This window comes from Bombina bombina, chromosome 6, assembly GCF_027579735.1.
Source record: "Bombina bombina isolate aBomBom1 chromosome 6, aBomBom1.pri, whole genome shotgun sequence".
Classification (NCBI taxonomy): domain Eukaryota; kingdom Metazoa; phylum Chordata; class Amphibia; order Anura; family Bombinatoridae; genus Bombina; species Bombina bombina.
The window spans coordinates 348,164,732-348,181,749 of NC_069504.1; the positions used below are offsets into that span (position 1 = coordinate 348,164,732).

At 36.3% G+C, this 17,018-nt stretch overlaps 1 protein-coding gene across 2 annotated transcripts in view; it reads right to left on the minus strand.

Moving 5' to 3' along the window:
- The window catches only part of NR1H4 (nuclear receptor subfamily 1 group H member 4), a 220,635-nt gene that overhangs the window by 68,765 nt on the left and 134,852 nt on the right, over nucleotides 1–17,018 (minus strand). For both annotated transcript variants that reach the window (XM_053716999.1, XM_053716998.1), the window contains exon 5: nucleotides 6,802–6,935. In XM_053716999.1, the coding sequence (XP_053572974.1) occupies nucleotides 6,802–6,935 (134 nt within the window). The remainder of the gene's footprint in view (nucleotides 1–6,801; nucleotides 6,936–17,018) is intronic.

Genomic DNA, 17,018 nt, shown 5'->3' on the forward strand with positions numbered 1-17,018 from the left:
ATTAATAAACTGACACCCAAACCAACTGCAAGGGAAACGGGGGTAATCAGGGTGTGCATGGTCTGTCAGGTGTTTTAAAGGGACACTATACCCAAACATTTTCTTTCATGATTAAGGTAGAGAATACAATTTTAAACAACATTCCAATTTACTTTTATTACCTAATTTGCTTCATTCTTTAGATATACTTTATTTAAGAAATAGCAATGCACACGGTGAACCAATCACAGGAGGCATCTATGTGCAGCTACCAATCAGCAGCTACTAAGCATATCTAGATACACTTTTCAGCAAAGAATATGAAGCGAATGAAGCAAATTAGATAATAGAAGTAAATTAGAAAGTTGTTTATAATTGTATGCTCTTTCTAAATCATGAAAGAAAAAAATTGGGTTTCATGTCCCTTTAAGGCTGCAGGTGAGAGGTTGTGCTGTTTGTGATTGGTTTGACACACTTGCAGAGGATGGATTCTAGTTTGATTAATTAAGTGGCCAGAAAAGGTTTAACTGTTTGAAATGTGCGGTTCAAATGTATGTTAGTGCGCATGCGTTAGGTGTTTGTTAAGCCTTCCAGGGACTTATGCCGCTTTTTTGCTGTGCGCAGGGTTTGCTGCACCTGCCTATGTGTGGCAAGCTGAAAATGGAGTAAAATATATCCATTCTGTGCATGTAAGTCAATGCGCTGACTTAGTGATACCAACTGCCGACGCCAGTTCTATGTTAGTCTATGGGAGTTAAAAATGTGCACACCGTGAAAAATCTATGCGGATAACTTGTCTGCTGCGCCAGGTTTGTGATTGAGAGATTTGAAAAAAAAATGGTGATGATGGTTTTTGCACACATCACCAAGTATGTGATCGAGGTCGTAGATTGGAAACTGATAGAAACATTTAAAAGAAAAAAGAACCCAAGATCAGTTCAGATTTGTAATAGTTAATTTGATTAGGTAGTTTATCTAGATTTTTGTGAAAAAATGTCTGAATCATATTACGGAATTACTTAACTTACCTTACTACTTATAATATAAATGCAAATTAAATTTAACATAATTGTACAGAATAAAGTTAATGATTATGCAAAAGTCCTCCTTAATATTTGCAGAGTTAAAATGTGAAAAATGCATATTAGACCTTTGTACCTAAAAGCACAGAAGTAACAGTATGTTTTATTTGTGTGTATGTGTTTTGTAAAAGAACAAATAAAATTCAATTTATAGAGCATACAATTTACAAAGTGTAAGAGACTATGAATTTTACAAACTAAAAAAAATCAGGTAATTTTTAAAGTAACATTGGTCACTAGTCCTGATATGATTTATGTAAGTAGCTTATAGTTGTATAACAAAAATTATTCTACAATGATAATATGTATTTGCCTAGCAATAACCTAAACGTATTTGTTAAATCATTTATGACTATCAGTGCAGGCAGTGATATGATATTTTCTATTCATCTCAACAAACTTTTACTTTTATTAAATTATTGTACTATAGTTACAATAAATATGTTTTATGTCTGCATGATATTGTCTTTAATAATGTTTAAACTATACCAGAACCTGCTTATCAGAAGTAATGATATAAAAACAAAATTTTAACAGGGCACTAAACTGCAAAATGTTCTGCAATGCACATTTAACATTGCAGTCTATAGCCATCATTTACTTGGGGCTGCCTGTTAGAAGGGAGAGGTTTATCAGTGGAGAGGTACAGCTTCTGATTGGCTGTACAACCCGCCTATTCTAAAAAAGCCTCTGTAAGTGGGTGGTTGTTACAGTCTATAAATAAGTGGCTTCTGGGGTTAAAATAAATAACTGCAAAGCAATTTCATCTATCACCTAGATTACGAGTTTTGCGTTGCGGCTTTTAACGCTGAAAAAATGGCAATTTCAGCGTAAAAGCAGGAACACCCTATTGGGAATTGTGTCGGTATAGCTATACCGCAAGCATTTTTAGCCTGTAACGCAACGTCAGTCCTGCACTCAAAAAAATTACTTTTTTGCGTGGGATTTCCATAGCGCCGGTATTACAGGTTGTGCGGTGAGGCTAAAATGCTTGCTTTACAGCCTATACCGACACAATCCATCCCACCATCTGAGAGCAGTAGTTATGGATATTGTGTAACAAAAATGTTTCACAAAACTCATAACTAAACTGTTACAAAGTACACCAATAAACCTATAAACCAATACCTATTAACCCTTAAACCGAGGCCCTCCCGCATCGCAAACACTATATTAAACTTATTAGCCCCTAATCTTCCGCCCACCCACATTGCGGCTATTAAATAAACCTATTAACCCCTAATCTGCTGCCCACACACATTGCCAACACTATTTAAATATATTAACCCCTAAACCGCCTCTCCCCGACATCGCCGCCACTAAAATAAAGTTATTAACCCCTATTCTGCCGCTTCCCGACATCGCCGCCACTAAATAAAGTTATTAACCCCTAAACCGCTGGCCCCCCACATTGCAAAGCACTAGATTAAACTATTAACCGCTAAAACTAACACTCCCTAACTTTAAATTAAAATTACAATGTAACTCTTTTTAAATAAATAAAAACTTACCTGTGAAATAAAAATAAACCTAACATTAAACTATACATTAACCTAGCATTACTATTCTAATAAAATAAAAAAAAAATACCAATTAAAAATAATAAATTACAATTTTAAAAAAACCTAAAACTATGAAAAAAAATAAAAAATCTAAATTACAACTAAAAAAAACAAATCCTACGAAAAATGTAAATAATCTAAGTTTACCAAAAATAATAAACACTAAAATCATGAAAAATAAAAAACACTAAGATTACAAAAAAATTAACGAAATTATCAAAAATAAAAACAATCACACCTAATCTAAATCTGAACAACCAATATTATTTCAGTATCTCTCATCCTATTGGCTGTTTTGAACAGCCAATAGGATTTCAGAAGCTCTCATCCTATTGGATGATATGAATTTGAAGAATCAAATCAGCCAATAGGAATGCAAAGGACGCCATTTTGAAACGGCTACCTTGCATTTAACTTCAGTGTACGGCGGTGACCATATGAAGAGGACGCTCCGCGCAGGATGGGATCCAGGATAGCTCCACTACGCTCTGCGCCGCTGGGATGAAGATAGAAGACGCCCCTGGGATGGATGAAGACCTTGCTGCCTGGATAAAGACCTCGCCGTCTGAATGTCCGGACTTCAGAAACCGTGAATAGATCTTCTGGGGTTAGTGTTAGTTTTTTTTTTGTTTTTTTTTGGGTGGGGTTTTTTTTAGATTAGGGTTTGTTTGTTTTTTAAAGAGCTGAATGCCCTTTTAAGGGCAATGCCCATACAAATGCCTCTTTAGGGGCAATGGGTAGCTTAGGTTTTTTTTTAGAGTTAGGTTTTTTATTTTGGGGGGTTGGTTGGGTGGTGGGTTTTACTATTTTACAGGTAAAACAGCTGATTTGTTTAGGGCAATGCCCTACAAAAGGCCCTTTTAAGGGCTATTGGTAGTTTATTGTAGGCTAGGGGGTGCTTTTATTTTGGGGGGGCTTTTTATTTTTATAGGACTATTAGATTAGGTGTAATTGTTTTTAGTTTTGATAATTTTGTTTAGTTTTTTGTAATCTTAGTGTTTTTTATTTTTCGTGATTTTAGTGTTTATTATTTTTGGTAAACTTAAATTATTAAAATTTTTCGTAGGATTTTTTTTTTTAGTTGTAATTTCGATTTTTTTTTAAATTTTCTTAGTGTTAGGTATTTTTAAAATTTGTAATTTAAATATTTTAATTTTTAATTTTTTTATTTTATTAGAATAGTTATGTTAGGTTAATTTATAGTTTAATGTTAGGTTTATTTTTATTTCACAGGTAAGTTTTTATTTATTTAAAGGGACACTGAACCAAAATGTTTTCTTTTGTGATTCAGATAGAGCATGAAATTTTAAGCAACTTTCTAATTTACTCCTATTATCAAATTTTCTTCATTCTCTTGGTATCTTTATTTGAAATGCAAGAATGTAAATTTAAATGCCGGCCCATTTTTGGTGATCAACCTGGGTTGTTCTTGCTGATCGGTGGATAAATTCATCCACCAATAAACAAAGTGCTGTCCAGAGTCTCAACCAAAAAAAGCTTAGATTCCTTCTTTTTCAAATAAAGATAGCAAGAGAACGAAGAAAAATTGATAATAGAAATAAATTAAAAAGTTGCTTAATATTGCATGCTCTATCTGAATCACAAAAGAAAAAAATTGGGTTCAGTGTCCCTTTAAATAGAGTTATATTGTAATTTGAATTTAAAGTTAAGGGGAGTTAGGTTTAGGGGTTAATAGTTTAATTTAGTGTTTTGCGATGTGGGGGAGCTGGTGGTTTAGGGGTTAATAGGTTTATTTAGTGGCGGAGATGTGGGAGGCCAGAGGTATAGGGGTTAATAACTTTATTTAGTGGCGGCGATGTCGGGGAGCGGCTCAATAGGGGTTAATAGCTTTTATTAGTGGCGATGTCGGGGACGGCAGATTAGGGGTAAATAACTATTATAGTGGTAGCGATGTCAGCAGGGCCGGCGCTCCCACTAGGCAAACTAGGCAGACTCCAGTACAACATTTGCCTGAGCAGGGGACAGTACTTGCATACAGCGGCCGTGAGACTGAGCATCAACTTAAGTCTTACGGTCGCTGTATGTTGTAGAGACTGACAAGTGCAGCGTGCTGGCTGGCTGATGGCTGCTAATGATAGTTAGATTGATCCGGCCTCACGCAATGACGCAGTGATCTCCCGCTCAGCGCAGCGCTCCCTGCCCTGACACTCGTCATCACTTCCTCCCACTCAGAGTCCCAGCAGCAACTGCAGGCGCAGGAAGAAGAGCTGAGAGTGGGAAGCAGCGAGCTGAGGCCAGGAAGCAGCAAGCTGAGGCAGGGAGGCAGGCAAGAAGGCTGAAGCAGCAGCAGTGAGTCTAGGCTGGTGACGGACTGCCGGTGGCAAATTGGTGTGTCTGGTGAGCAAAAACATCACTTTCACCAGTGATGTAATTTAATTTTCTTTTTGCTTAGCCTCAGTCTATACATTTTGTTTTGGGATAAATGGATCATGGATCCTTTAATATATGTAGCCAATTAGCCATCATGAGTCAGGCATGCACACGGTATGTGTGTCACAGGCAATCAGGCATCAAGATTTAAAAGCCTGATATAGAAAATATAACAGTTAGTGTTAGAGCATTTTCCCCAAACTAAGTCAAACTAGGACCAGTCCTAGTAAATTAATGTCACATTATAACTTAGTTGTATAAATATAATAATATTCTATATAATCTCATATTGTGTGTATACATGAGTGCCTGCTGTGTATTGTGTGTGTTTAGGGGAGGTATGTATGTATGTATGTATGTAATCTATAATCCCAAATTGTGTGCATACATGAGTGCCTGCTGTGTACTGTGTTTACAGATGCACACGGACCATAGGATGTGTGTCACACAGCATATGTGGCCTATAGGGAGGATCCACTTGTATATTAAATTTGGAGCAATATTTTCCAGGCCATGTATGTGTGTGGGGAATGCTTCATGTTTAAATACTTTGCTTATTGTTAGAGCTAGTAAAAAACTTTGCACATCTATAAATGCAGTTACTGTCTATTATTGTGAATCTATATCAAGTTGTCTTTTACTTTTGTGTGCGTTTGAGTGAATCTGTCTGTATATGAGTGTGTGTGTGTGTGTGTGTGTGTTTGAGTGAATCTGTCTGTATGTGAGTGTGTGTTTGAGGTGGTATGTCTGTATCTGTGTGTGTGAGAGTCTGTGTGTATCTATAAATCTGTGTGTGTATTTGAGTGAATCTGTTTGTATGTGAGTGTGTGTTTGAGGTGGTCTGTCTGTATCTGTGTGTGTGAGAGTCTGTGTGTATCTATAAATCTATGAGTGTATTTGAGCGAATCTGTCTGCCTGTGTGTGTTTGAGTGAATCTGTCTGTATGTGAGTGTGTGTGCGTGTGTTTGAGTGAATCTGTCTGTATGTGAGTCTGTGTGTGTGAGTGAATCTGTCTGTATGTGAGTGTTTGTTTGAGGTGGTCTGTGTGTATCTGTGTGTTTGAGAGAGTCTGTGTGTATCTATAAATCTGTGTCTGTATTTGAGTGAATCTGTCTGTCTGTGTTTGAGTGAATCTGTCTGTATGTGAGTGTGTGTTTGAGGTGGTCTAGATTCCACTATAAAATGATTAATTCAACATAAAAATGATTTACTTCAGACATTTCTTTTTTGGGGGGGCGCAAGTAGCTGGTCTTGTCTAGGGCGCAAAATAGTCTAGCACTGGCCCTGGATGTCAGGGAGCGGTAGAATAGGGGTTAATAACTTTATTATAGTGTCGGCGATGTCGGGAGAGGCGGAATAGGGGTTAATAACGGTATTTAGCATCAGCGATGTCGGGGGCGGCAGATTAGGGGTTAATAACTTTATTTAGGTGTCAGCAATGTCAGGGTGGTGGATTAACTTTTCCCCCCATAGACATCAATGGGTTGCGTTACAGCGATCGCCATTACGCACTTCAGGTGTTATGGCAGCACTATGGAGGATGAAATAACGCAACTTTTGTTGCATTCGTTTCGCACCCTGTATAGCACAAAACTCGTAATCTAGGTGATTGAGAGATACATTAAGAGTACATTGCTAACAAATCTCTTGTTTAGTGTTCCTTTTGGAACAGATTATATTTATTAGTACTACTTGTCTATTTTATAAAATAGTTGTAATGTTATGTAAAAAGGTAAAAAAAAAAATGTACATAACCAAGCAAAAAAAGAAAAGTTCACACCGTTTACCTTATTTGTTTTTGTAGTAGACGTCACTTGTTTGAGTTCACTTCCTTCAATATCTTCATTAAAATATTTTTCAGATGTTGGTTTCACATTTTTTCGTAGACGTTTTGACTTGCACTGGATTTCCGTTAACAAACCTATATACAATATGTATGAAATTATACAACAATTATTTTCATGATAGCGGCGTAGTATTTACTGTCAGTAATGTAATGTTATATATCACATTAATAAGCATGTAATATGTCGCCTTAACAGTCACATTTCTCCGTAAAATAACATATACAGTAAGTCAGTAAGAAACATCAACCAGGAAGAGAATAAAGGAACATCAGCACACAATGGCAAATTACCCTGATGGCATTAAAACAAAATCTCTGGCATATCACAGACTTCTCATTGATATATTACTCTATACATAATTTCCCACAATACTTCCTCACATGGGACTATTACTGCAATATTCTATAAATAGATATACTTACTTTTGTTCTCTAATGTAAGGGAGAGGTGATGTATAATTATTTTTTATTGCATATCTCTTTTTAAGGGCCCAGGAATAGACATGACAGTATTTTTTTTAGCAGAATAAGATATTATATATTATAATATATTTTACTCGGTTTAGCTAAATATTATGAAAGTTATGCAAATTTCCAATTGCTCAATATTTAAATAGTTTTATACTGCAGTAATTTTTCTAGTTTTAAATGCATCCTGTTTCCGTTTTTAAATGCAAAAGTCACGTTTCAACTAAACAAAGTGTTCAGTTCTAATTACACTTTCTTGTCTTTACACAGATACTTGTGCATTTATTGGTATTATCTTAATAAAATACCACATTTATGACACAGTTATTGTTGTATTTTCTGTTATTTGGAAATAGATTTACTTATGTCTGAAATACTCTACTCTTAATTATTATTTGGGGGCAAACACAAAAGAGTTTGGGATTGGGAAAAGTTTTATTTAGAGTGCTGGATATTCTAAATTGCTGGGGTACAAATACCACTATATGCTATTCCTATTTTATAGGAACCAACCATTATCACAACAAACATCAACAAGAATTAATTCAAAGCAATCATTTTAGCAGGAAGTGTTTCCCTTTCTTTGAATAATTAATCAACAACTACAGATAATGGTGCTATACGGAAATGCAGAAAGCTGACCCTGAGTAATATGCTTCTGTGCACAGGGGATGGGGTAAGAAAGGAAATGGTTTCACATGTGTTATGTTTTCTGATTAAAATAAACACTAGTTGTAACCATAGTGCTGTAGAGATTAAGGGACAGTACACTGTAAAATTGTTTTTATATGAATGTATTTTCAATGACTTGTTATACCAGCTGCAGAGTATAAAATGTATGAGAAATTGCATTTTCAGGTTTATTTGTGTATATGAAGTAGCTGGTTTTGTGCTTTTAAACCTCAGCCTATTACAATGGGTTGAGCTTGCAGGTAATATTATCTCGTTATGTTATCATTTTGTGTAAACACACTTGCTTCCTTATCTTATATTTGTCTGGAAAACCAAAGCTCAATAATTAGAGAGAACAATGGGAAATTAGCATTGTATTACTTATATATCATGCACCCCACTGGGAGTGTAATTTCTTCTGCTGGCTGTATTAACAAAAGCTAACCAATAGCCTAGACTCCAGTATAGAAAATTTCAGTATAGGTGGGGATACCACAGGCTAAATCAGCTATTTCAAATGCCAAAATAGTGGTAAAGGAGCTACTTGTAAACAATTTAATACACTCCAACAGGTAAAATGGATCATTGGGGAGACATATTTGGGGTGAACTGACCCTTTAAAGGGACATGGAATGCAATAGTATGCTGGGTTTGTACATCTTTACAAACCCAGCAAACTACAGTATACTAATAATCATTTGTTACTTTAAATTATATTTTCCATAAGCATTTAAAACTCTTTTTGTTTTTAGCAGTGTTCTATGTGCAGCTACTAATCAGCAACGAGCTCCAAGTAGTGAATGGCTGTTCCTGGGCCTACCTAGGTATGCTTTTCAACAAAGGATACAGAGAGAAGCAAGTAAATTAGATCATAGAAGTAAAGTGAAAAGTTGTTTTATTTCATGCCCTATCTGAATAACAGAAGTTTTTACTTTACTGTCCTATTAATTAAACATTAGGTTTTGAATAACACACTGCTTATAAATGTACTGTGTTTTGTAGACTATTTTAGTGAAGGCCAAAAATATTTGGTTTGTCCAAATCTTTCATAATGAATACTCATGGAAATTTCCCTGAATATTCGTTGGCTGCACTATTCGGTATTCGTTTTGTTTTAAACTGAATATTTAAAGAACATTTACATAAACTTTTAATAAACAATTGTACATTTTCCTAAGTTCACCTGTAGCTTATACTTTCTAATTCCTTTATCAAGCTGGAGAGCTGCGTTAACTCGCTCCTCTTCTTCCCAGAGCCCTAGCCCCGCTAATAGGTGACTTTAGCGCAGTGGCTCCCAGGGCCTGCACTAAAGGGCCTCTTATTAGCAGGGCTGGAGCTCTGTGAAGAGGCTTAGCACCGCTCTCCAGTGTGCTACAGGTAAGTTTTTAGCCCCTTAAAGGTAATTTAAATGAATGAATACTGATGAAGTATTTTTTAGTTTTCTTTAAATTACATTGGTACATTAATTCAGATATTTGTTTTGTTAATAGTTACAAATTTGCATAAAGAAGTGAATGCACATCTCTAGTGTTATGTTTAAACCTCCTTTTCACTATGTCTTTTTAGTAGTTTTATCTCAGACAATTTTTTTTTTTTTTGCAAGCATAAGGAATACAGGTAGAAAACACATAGGGAAATCTCACTCAGGAGCTGCAAGAAATGCAGCACTCAAACTGAACTCATCTAGTCATTGGTGTGGTTATCCAACTGATACTGCCAAATGGTTTATGTGCTGTTTCCTGCTGGGAGCTCCCAAGCAGGAATTTATTTGTGTATTTAACCTGCGAGTTTCAGTATGAGTAGTGTACAAACTACATGCTGTTTTCACATATTAATTTTTTTTTTTTTTATTGAGGTCCAAGTCAAGGTATACAACAAAACATGTGTCTTGATGCATACATCCAGTTTAAAAAAGAAAATATACATTCCAGATTCATGTGACATATTTCACGGATATTAATATACATTGTCATTGCCAGTTGAACTATATACCCTATACATGATATCTGAGGCAACTTTTGGACCTCCTAGTAATATGGGAAATGTAAACTACAAAGGGTAATTTTGAAAAGGAGGAGACCACTCTTGGGTCTCAAATGGTGGACCTTATTTTGCTTTTCATGAAGGTTTAGGTGTTAAACTCTTGTATGAAAACATTACCCAAACTAGTGGAGATCACAAAGGCACATACAGGGCATATTTGGAAATCAATAACATAACTTGTGATAAATACAAACGGATAAAAGATAGGGGTCAGCATGATACACCACGTAGACCGTACATGCTAACAAATAGACCTTATGGTCCACATAGCATCTTGTCAAAATATAAATAAACTATCAAGAGATAGAATATGGAATAGGTACTTTGTATATTGTCTTATACGGTGAGTAAGGGACCTGTATTACTTCTCGATGTAAAATATTAGGATATTTGTTTATTAGTGGAATTACATGGGAGAGATACTGTGCAGAGAAATTACTTCTCTAAAAAATCTTATAGCTATGTCTAAAGCCGGTGATTATTAGAGCCACTAAGTACAGATAGTAACTAACAAGTGGAATGGATCTAAGTAATAGAGGGTATTTATAAGAATTTAATATTTTTATTTTTTATTTTTTAGGGGGACAAATCTCAAATCTGACTCCGCTGTGATAATGTTTTCCCCTGGAATATCATGTCGTCCTGGCCGCTGACAACACGAAAGGCGATGTATAGCAAATTATAGAGAGTATGTCAAATACTAAGTACTGTGTTAGATGTGTGCTTGGGATTTGTCGTTATCGGCTGCTCTGAGGTCTTACTCATATGAGATGACCATTATATTCTCTAAAAATGGAACCATATGGAGTATACAAATGAATTGCCACCTATGTCTAGCATAACAGCAGTAAATAGGGGTATGAGTTCCTCATAAAAATCATGATAGTTTGTGAGCTAAGAGGCTATAAAGACTATTACACATAAGACAATTAGATATTTACATACTAGATTATCAGAGCTGTATATAAATTTTCAGCTTACTCATTAGGGTGAAATACACATTGTGCAAGAACAGTTTAACCAGCACCCTGTAGTTTATATATATAAAATCTGGGTTCTTCTTAAATTGTGATGATATCTCTTGCTGGTACGGCTATGAGATGCAATGCTGTAATAAGCTATTAAAGGATCAGTAACTCAAACAAATAAGCTTTAAGTACCTAGTTAAAAGTAAAACAGAATAACATATAACTGTTTAGTTGAACAAAGTCCATAAGTATTCTCATACCCATATGGAAACACATAGAGGCATAGTAAGTGAGCACATATAATCATACAAGTCTAACTCAAAATATAATGCGTGGGAATTGTATGGTGGGGTATTAAAATGATAAAGACACATAGCTATAGTTAGTTAGGTGATATTGTAGACCCAACATATGTTCCCATGTAACAAAGTTAGACCTAGCATGTAACATTATACAAGGATTCTAGGAGTCTGCTCAACTAAAGTAAGATACCCTAATGGGTCTGTAAATAGTCAACATAGATGAGTGCATATTAACCCCCATCCTTCAAAAATAAATACGGTAAGTTGGTATCAGCAGCACCTGCTGGAGGAATCCGCAGTACAAGTGAGTCCTGAAGCTTAAAGTACAGCATCCTCCGGTAAGCAGATACGGATGATTACTTAGCTTTATCCCACTCCGGATCTTTGAAGTATGCATGAGTCAGGATATACAGGGTTACCAAGGATAAGTCCAAGACAGAGCATATGTGGAAGGAGATCTGTCGTATGTGTCCATAGAATGCTCAGCAGAAGTTGCACATGTGGTTTAATGCAGCCTGCTCCGTTACCACATATTTGGGCTTGAAGCTTCAGTATGTGTCCTTGTGGGTATCTACAGGAACTAGCTCATCAACCGGTAGAGTAGCGGAGAGTGGTTTTACTGTATGCAGTCCAGATTGTAGTGCTTGTTCTGTCGGTTGGTCAGCTATGGTGATAGACCTGAAATCTCTTTTCGAGGCTGTTTTGTCTGTGTCATTCGACACGTGTAGCAAATCGGCTTCTCTACAGGCATCCACAAGAGTTTCTCCACATGGGTGCGTATCCCGAGTGAGTGCGACACACTCCCTTTTGTCAGGCGGGTTACTGCTTGCAGTGTGCTGGAAAGCCATTACCAGCGATTGCTCTAGTTTATTGAAATGATTTTCCAGGATCAGGAGCAGCTTTTTTTCCCATGTGGCCGCCATCTGTACAACCTCTTAAAGGGAGCGACTCACCACAAGTCAAAGACAGCAAGCAATAGAGATATTGGATGGTGCTAGTTAGATGGTAGTGTCTTGGGTAGGTAATCTCTTTAGGGATTAAAGGCACACAATGTGCTTCATAACGACAGGGCCCCAAAGTACCCTACCGGGGGGGTAAAGTACAGGCCAAGATCTTAAAGTGATTTCAAGCTCTGATGCTAGTAGCAAATTCCATCAGTCGACACGCTCAAAAGATGTGTCTTCTATTGATTTATGTTATGGTTAGCGCCTTCAAAATACACTAGCTGAGAGATATTGTTTGAAAGCTGGAGCAGCATGCAGTTGTGCGTCTGAACATGGACGCTGTCTGGAAGTCCCCCCTCACATATTCATTTTATTTGTATTTTACAATTTATTTTGTGTTACATACACTGTTTGTTGTCACTTTATTGTTTATAAGTTTATGTTCATTGTTTTTTAAAATGTGTGGTCCTATCTTATAAATTCATATGAAGTCATTGAATTAAATGCCATCATTATGATTTCTTACTCTTAATTACTATAAACATAAAAAATTATCATCTATCATCTGTCCAATATTAAAAGATTTATATTATGAGCTTTCATTTCTCTCCTTAGTAATGCATTTAAGTCATAGATAATTATTACCCAAAGCCTCAGTGAAGAGGAACAGAATGTTATGAACAAATTACTTATTAGAACCGCATCCAGAGTTTTTGCTGCCTATCTGCTTTTGATTATGTAGAATAAGAATGGAATGAATTAGACAAAATACTGTTTAAAGGGACATTGTTCTCAACTTTTTGTTTATTGTAAAAGAGGACATTTCAAAATATATTTCATTATTTGTTTTTATGTCCCTGAACAAATGTAGGTTTTCTAATCATACTTGCAGAGGCTATCTTTTTCCACCAATAAAGTACTTATCCTTATCAGTCAGTGAGGATTAGCAGGAAGTGCAAAACCAATACTGCAGTATTAGTTTAGACAGTTTTTAATTAATAATAAAGTATTTTTGACACGTGTAAATATGCTCTTCCATATCAATAGCAGAAAAAAAAAATGTCCTTTTAATGCCACTTATCTTGTACCAAGTCATTTTAAGTAGGTAACAAAATATTTACTTTTAGGGCTAGATTACGAGTGGCACGCACAAGCGATAAGGGGTTTACCGGGGTTCTTTGTGTACGTTGGAAGTAGCGACTGCATGTATTACAATTTAAAAGTAAAAGCGCAATTTAATTTAACAACGTAGGGATAATGCGACTTCAGAGCTCTGGTCAACTGCAACGCAAGATAAAAATTATTTAAAAAAATATTGCATAAAAAATGTATAAGGGCTCAAAGATATGAGGTCTCAGGTGTCAGAAAAAAAGGACTTTAACATAAAAATACATAGTATACATGTCTAAATATTTATGTGTGTGTGTATGTATATATATATATATATATATATATAAATATAAATATATTGTCAAATAGCCGGTGGCCCAGCACTCCAACCTCTGTGGCAGAATAGTGACCTGGGTGCAATCCTCAAAGTTCAAATATAGAGCATAGTGGGAAAGGAGGGCACTCACAGGATTTGAAATAATCAATAATGTTTATTTTGAATACATCACAAGTTATGCATGAAAAGTCATGGTTTACGTTTCAGCTCTTTCAATGAGCCTTCTTCAAGACAAATTTTAACCTCTACCCGGCTAACAAGCCGTGCTCCTGACAAAGTAAAAATAGCTGTCATTGAAGTGAATGGGGGAATATGCTAACCCATTTGCGATATTCTAAGTTCGGCTTTTTATGCGCGTGGGGTTAGCACTTGGGCAAAACCTTTATACTTTCAACTTGTAATAAGTGCGCTACCGGTTGGGCGCAAAAAGCTTACTTCTAGCGGAGTTAACACGAGAGCAATAAATATCCTCCACTTTGTGTATAATTCATGCCACAATGAACCTGGGCCTTTAACAAACACTATGAATAAAAATAGTTTAAAAAGAATCCTTGTGAAAGTTTTCAAATGTCCACATGGTGATAGAAAAGCAGTCTGGCCATCCAGATAACCTAAAAGATGCATTTAGATGGGTTAGTGGTGGTGCTGTACTGTTTAGGTTTTGTACAGATCCCCTTGGCTATATGATATCATGTAGTCTTTACATATACATATGTATATGTACCCTGTGTACCCTGTTGACTGTATACAGTATCTACAATAGGGATGAATGGAGCTTTAATGAATCAATACCATTATGTTAACAAAATGTCTCCAGTGGCCATTTCAGAGTGTTTAACATAGCTGCAGTGTAAAGGACTGTTTGAAAATAGCCGTAAAAAGTCTGAAATATGTCCAAAAAGCCTTTCCAAGTGCCTTGAGGTACCGCATTTGATAAGCCAAAACTGGGCGCAAAGAGTAGATGAAAATTGAGTCTAAAACATATTGTGATCAGGGAGACATTTTTAACTCCATAGTGAGAGCCATAGAATAATCACATAGGTCTGAAAAGACATTTGCACATTGGCTATTGTGATTGGGCAAAATAAAAAAAGTTGTCCTTTCAGGGCTAAAATACAGCAAAAAAATAGGCTCCTGAAAGATTGTGATTGGGGCCTGAATTATAAAAGATCTGCATACAAAATATAGGTTAAATGACAAATTCAGCCCTAAAAACGGAAAAACAACACCAAAACATTGTGTTATTATTATTTACTATTTAGTACCACCCTCTACTTTCACTAAATAATAGCAGCTGGTCATTGCAAGCAGCCTGTCAGAGAGCGTCTGTACCAATAAACAATAACTCATGCATCTATATTCATGGGTACTAGTATTGTAGACTAAATATCAGGTAGACCCCCACCACAAAGAAACCTAAATACTATTACTTGCTGACCCCATCACACACTGACCTTATCAACCAATAGAATGATTTTCCTATCGGCTATGTGCTGATTTGAAATAAGAATTGAAAACCAGCCAACAGAAATGCAAGGGCACCCCTATATAAGGGTAACCTTGCATTCAATCTTCAGTGTGCTGCAGTGACAGCATGAAGAAGACATCAAACGTAAGATCAGAAGAAAAGAAGATGGATGGAAGAAGAGGACACCCCTAAAGAAGTGCCCCATGGAAGAAGACAGAAAAGGAGCGCCACCGGAGCTGCCCACCTAAGGAGTCCGATTCAGGTTTGGTGATTACCAACTGTGGGTTTAGCAATAGGGGGTGTATTTATCAAAGCATCAATAAAAAATACGCTGGAATTCCACATCGTAATTGTTGCGAGATTGATCTGACCTAGTTATCAAAGCATCAAGATCGGCAAATGTTGAAATTTGTGACGTAATATACGATCCCGCGCTCTCAATCCGACACAGATCGATGCTTATGTCATTACAGATGTTCCGAATACACTTTTGACTCTATTTGGCACTTTTTCCAATTTCTCAAACATTTAACAGGTACGATCGCGGCTATTCCGACACAGTGTACCTGGTTTTCAATCCGCCACGCTTGAGGCCGCGGATGTCATCGAAATCAATGGGAGTCTGAAAGCACCGAAAGCTCATGTTCGATGCTGCAAGAGAATTAAATATACCCCAGTGATTTCTATGGTTATGTTTACACCTAACACCCTAACATAAACCCAAAGTCTAAACACCCCTAATCTGCCGCCCCCGACATTGCCGACACAAATAAAATGTATTAACCCCTATTCCACCGCTCCCCAACACTACCGCCACTAAATAAACTTATTAACCCCTAAACCTCTGGTCTCCCACATCACCACCACTAACTAAACCTATTAACCCCTAAACCGTCAGCCCCCACATCGCCAAAAACTAAATTAAGCTATTAACCCCTAAACCTAACAACCCCTTAACTTTACATTAAAATTACAAGATTCCTATCTTAATTTAAATTAAAACTTACCTGTAGAATTAAAATAAACTAATTTTAAACTATAAATTAACCTACCCTAACTATTATGCTAAAATTAAAATAAACTACCAATTAAATAAACTAATTTACATATTAAAAAACCTAGCACTACTAAAATTATTTAAATATACAATTAAATATTATTACAAAGTACTAAATTTTCAAAAAAACAAACACTAAGTTACAAAAAATAACAAACTTATCCAAAATATTTTTTTACACCTAATCTAATAGCCCTATCAAAATATAAAAGCCCCCCCAAAATAAAAAAAAATCCTAGCCTACAATAAACTATCATTGACCCTTAAAAGGGCCTTTTGTGGGGCATTGCCCCATAGATATCAGCTCTTATACCTGTAAAAAAAATTACAAAGACTCGCCAACAGTAAAACCCACCACCCAACCCCCCCAAATAAAAACCCTAACTCTATAAAAAACCTAAGCTACCCATAGCCCTAAAAAGGGCATTTGGATGGGCATTGCCCTTAAAAGGGCATTTAGCTCTTTTACAAGCCCAAATCTAAAATAAAAACCCACCCAAAAAATTTAAGAAAATCCTAACACTAACCCCCGAAAATCCACTTACAGTTCTGAAGTCCCGACATCCAGGTGGAGAAGTCTTCATCCAGGCGGCGATGTCTTCATCCATCCAGGCAGAAGTCTTCATCCAAGCGGCGATGTCTTCATCCATCCAGGCGGAAGAAGTCTTCATCCAAGCGGCATCTTCTATCTTCATCCCTGCGCGCGGAGTGGGTCCATCCTGAAGCCATCCGAAGCAGAGCTCCTCTTCTTACGGTCGCCACCGTAAACTGAAGCTTCAATGCAAGGGA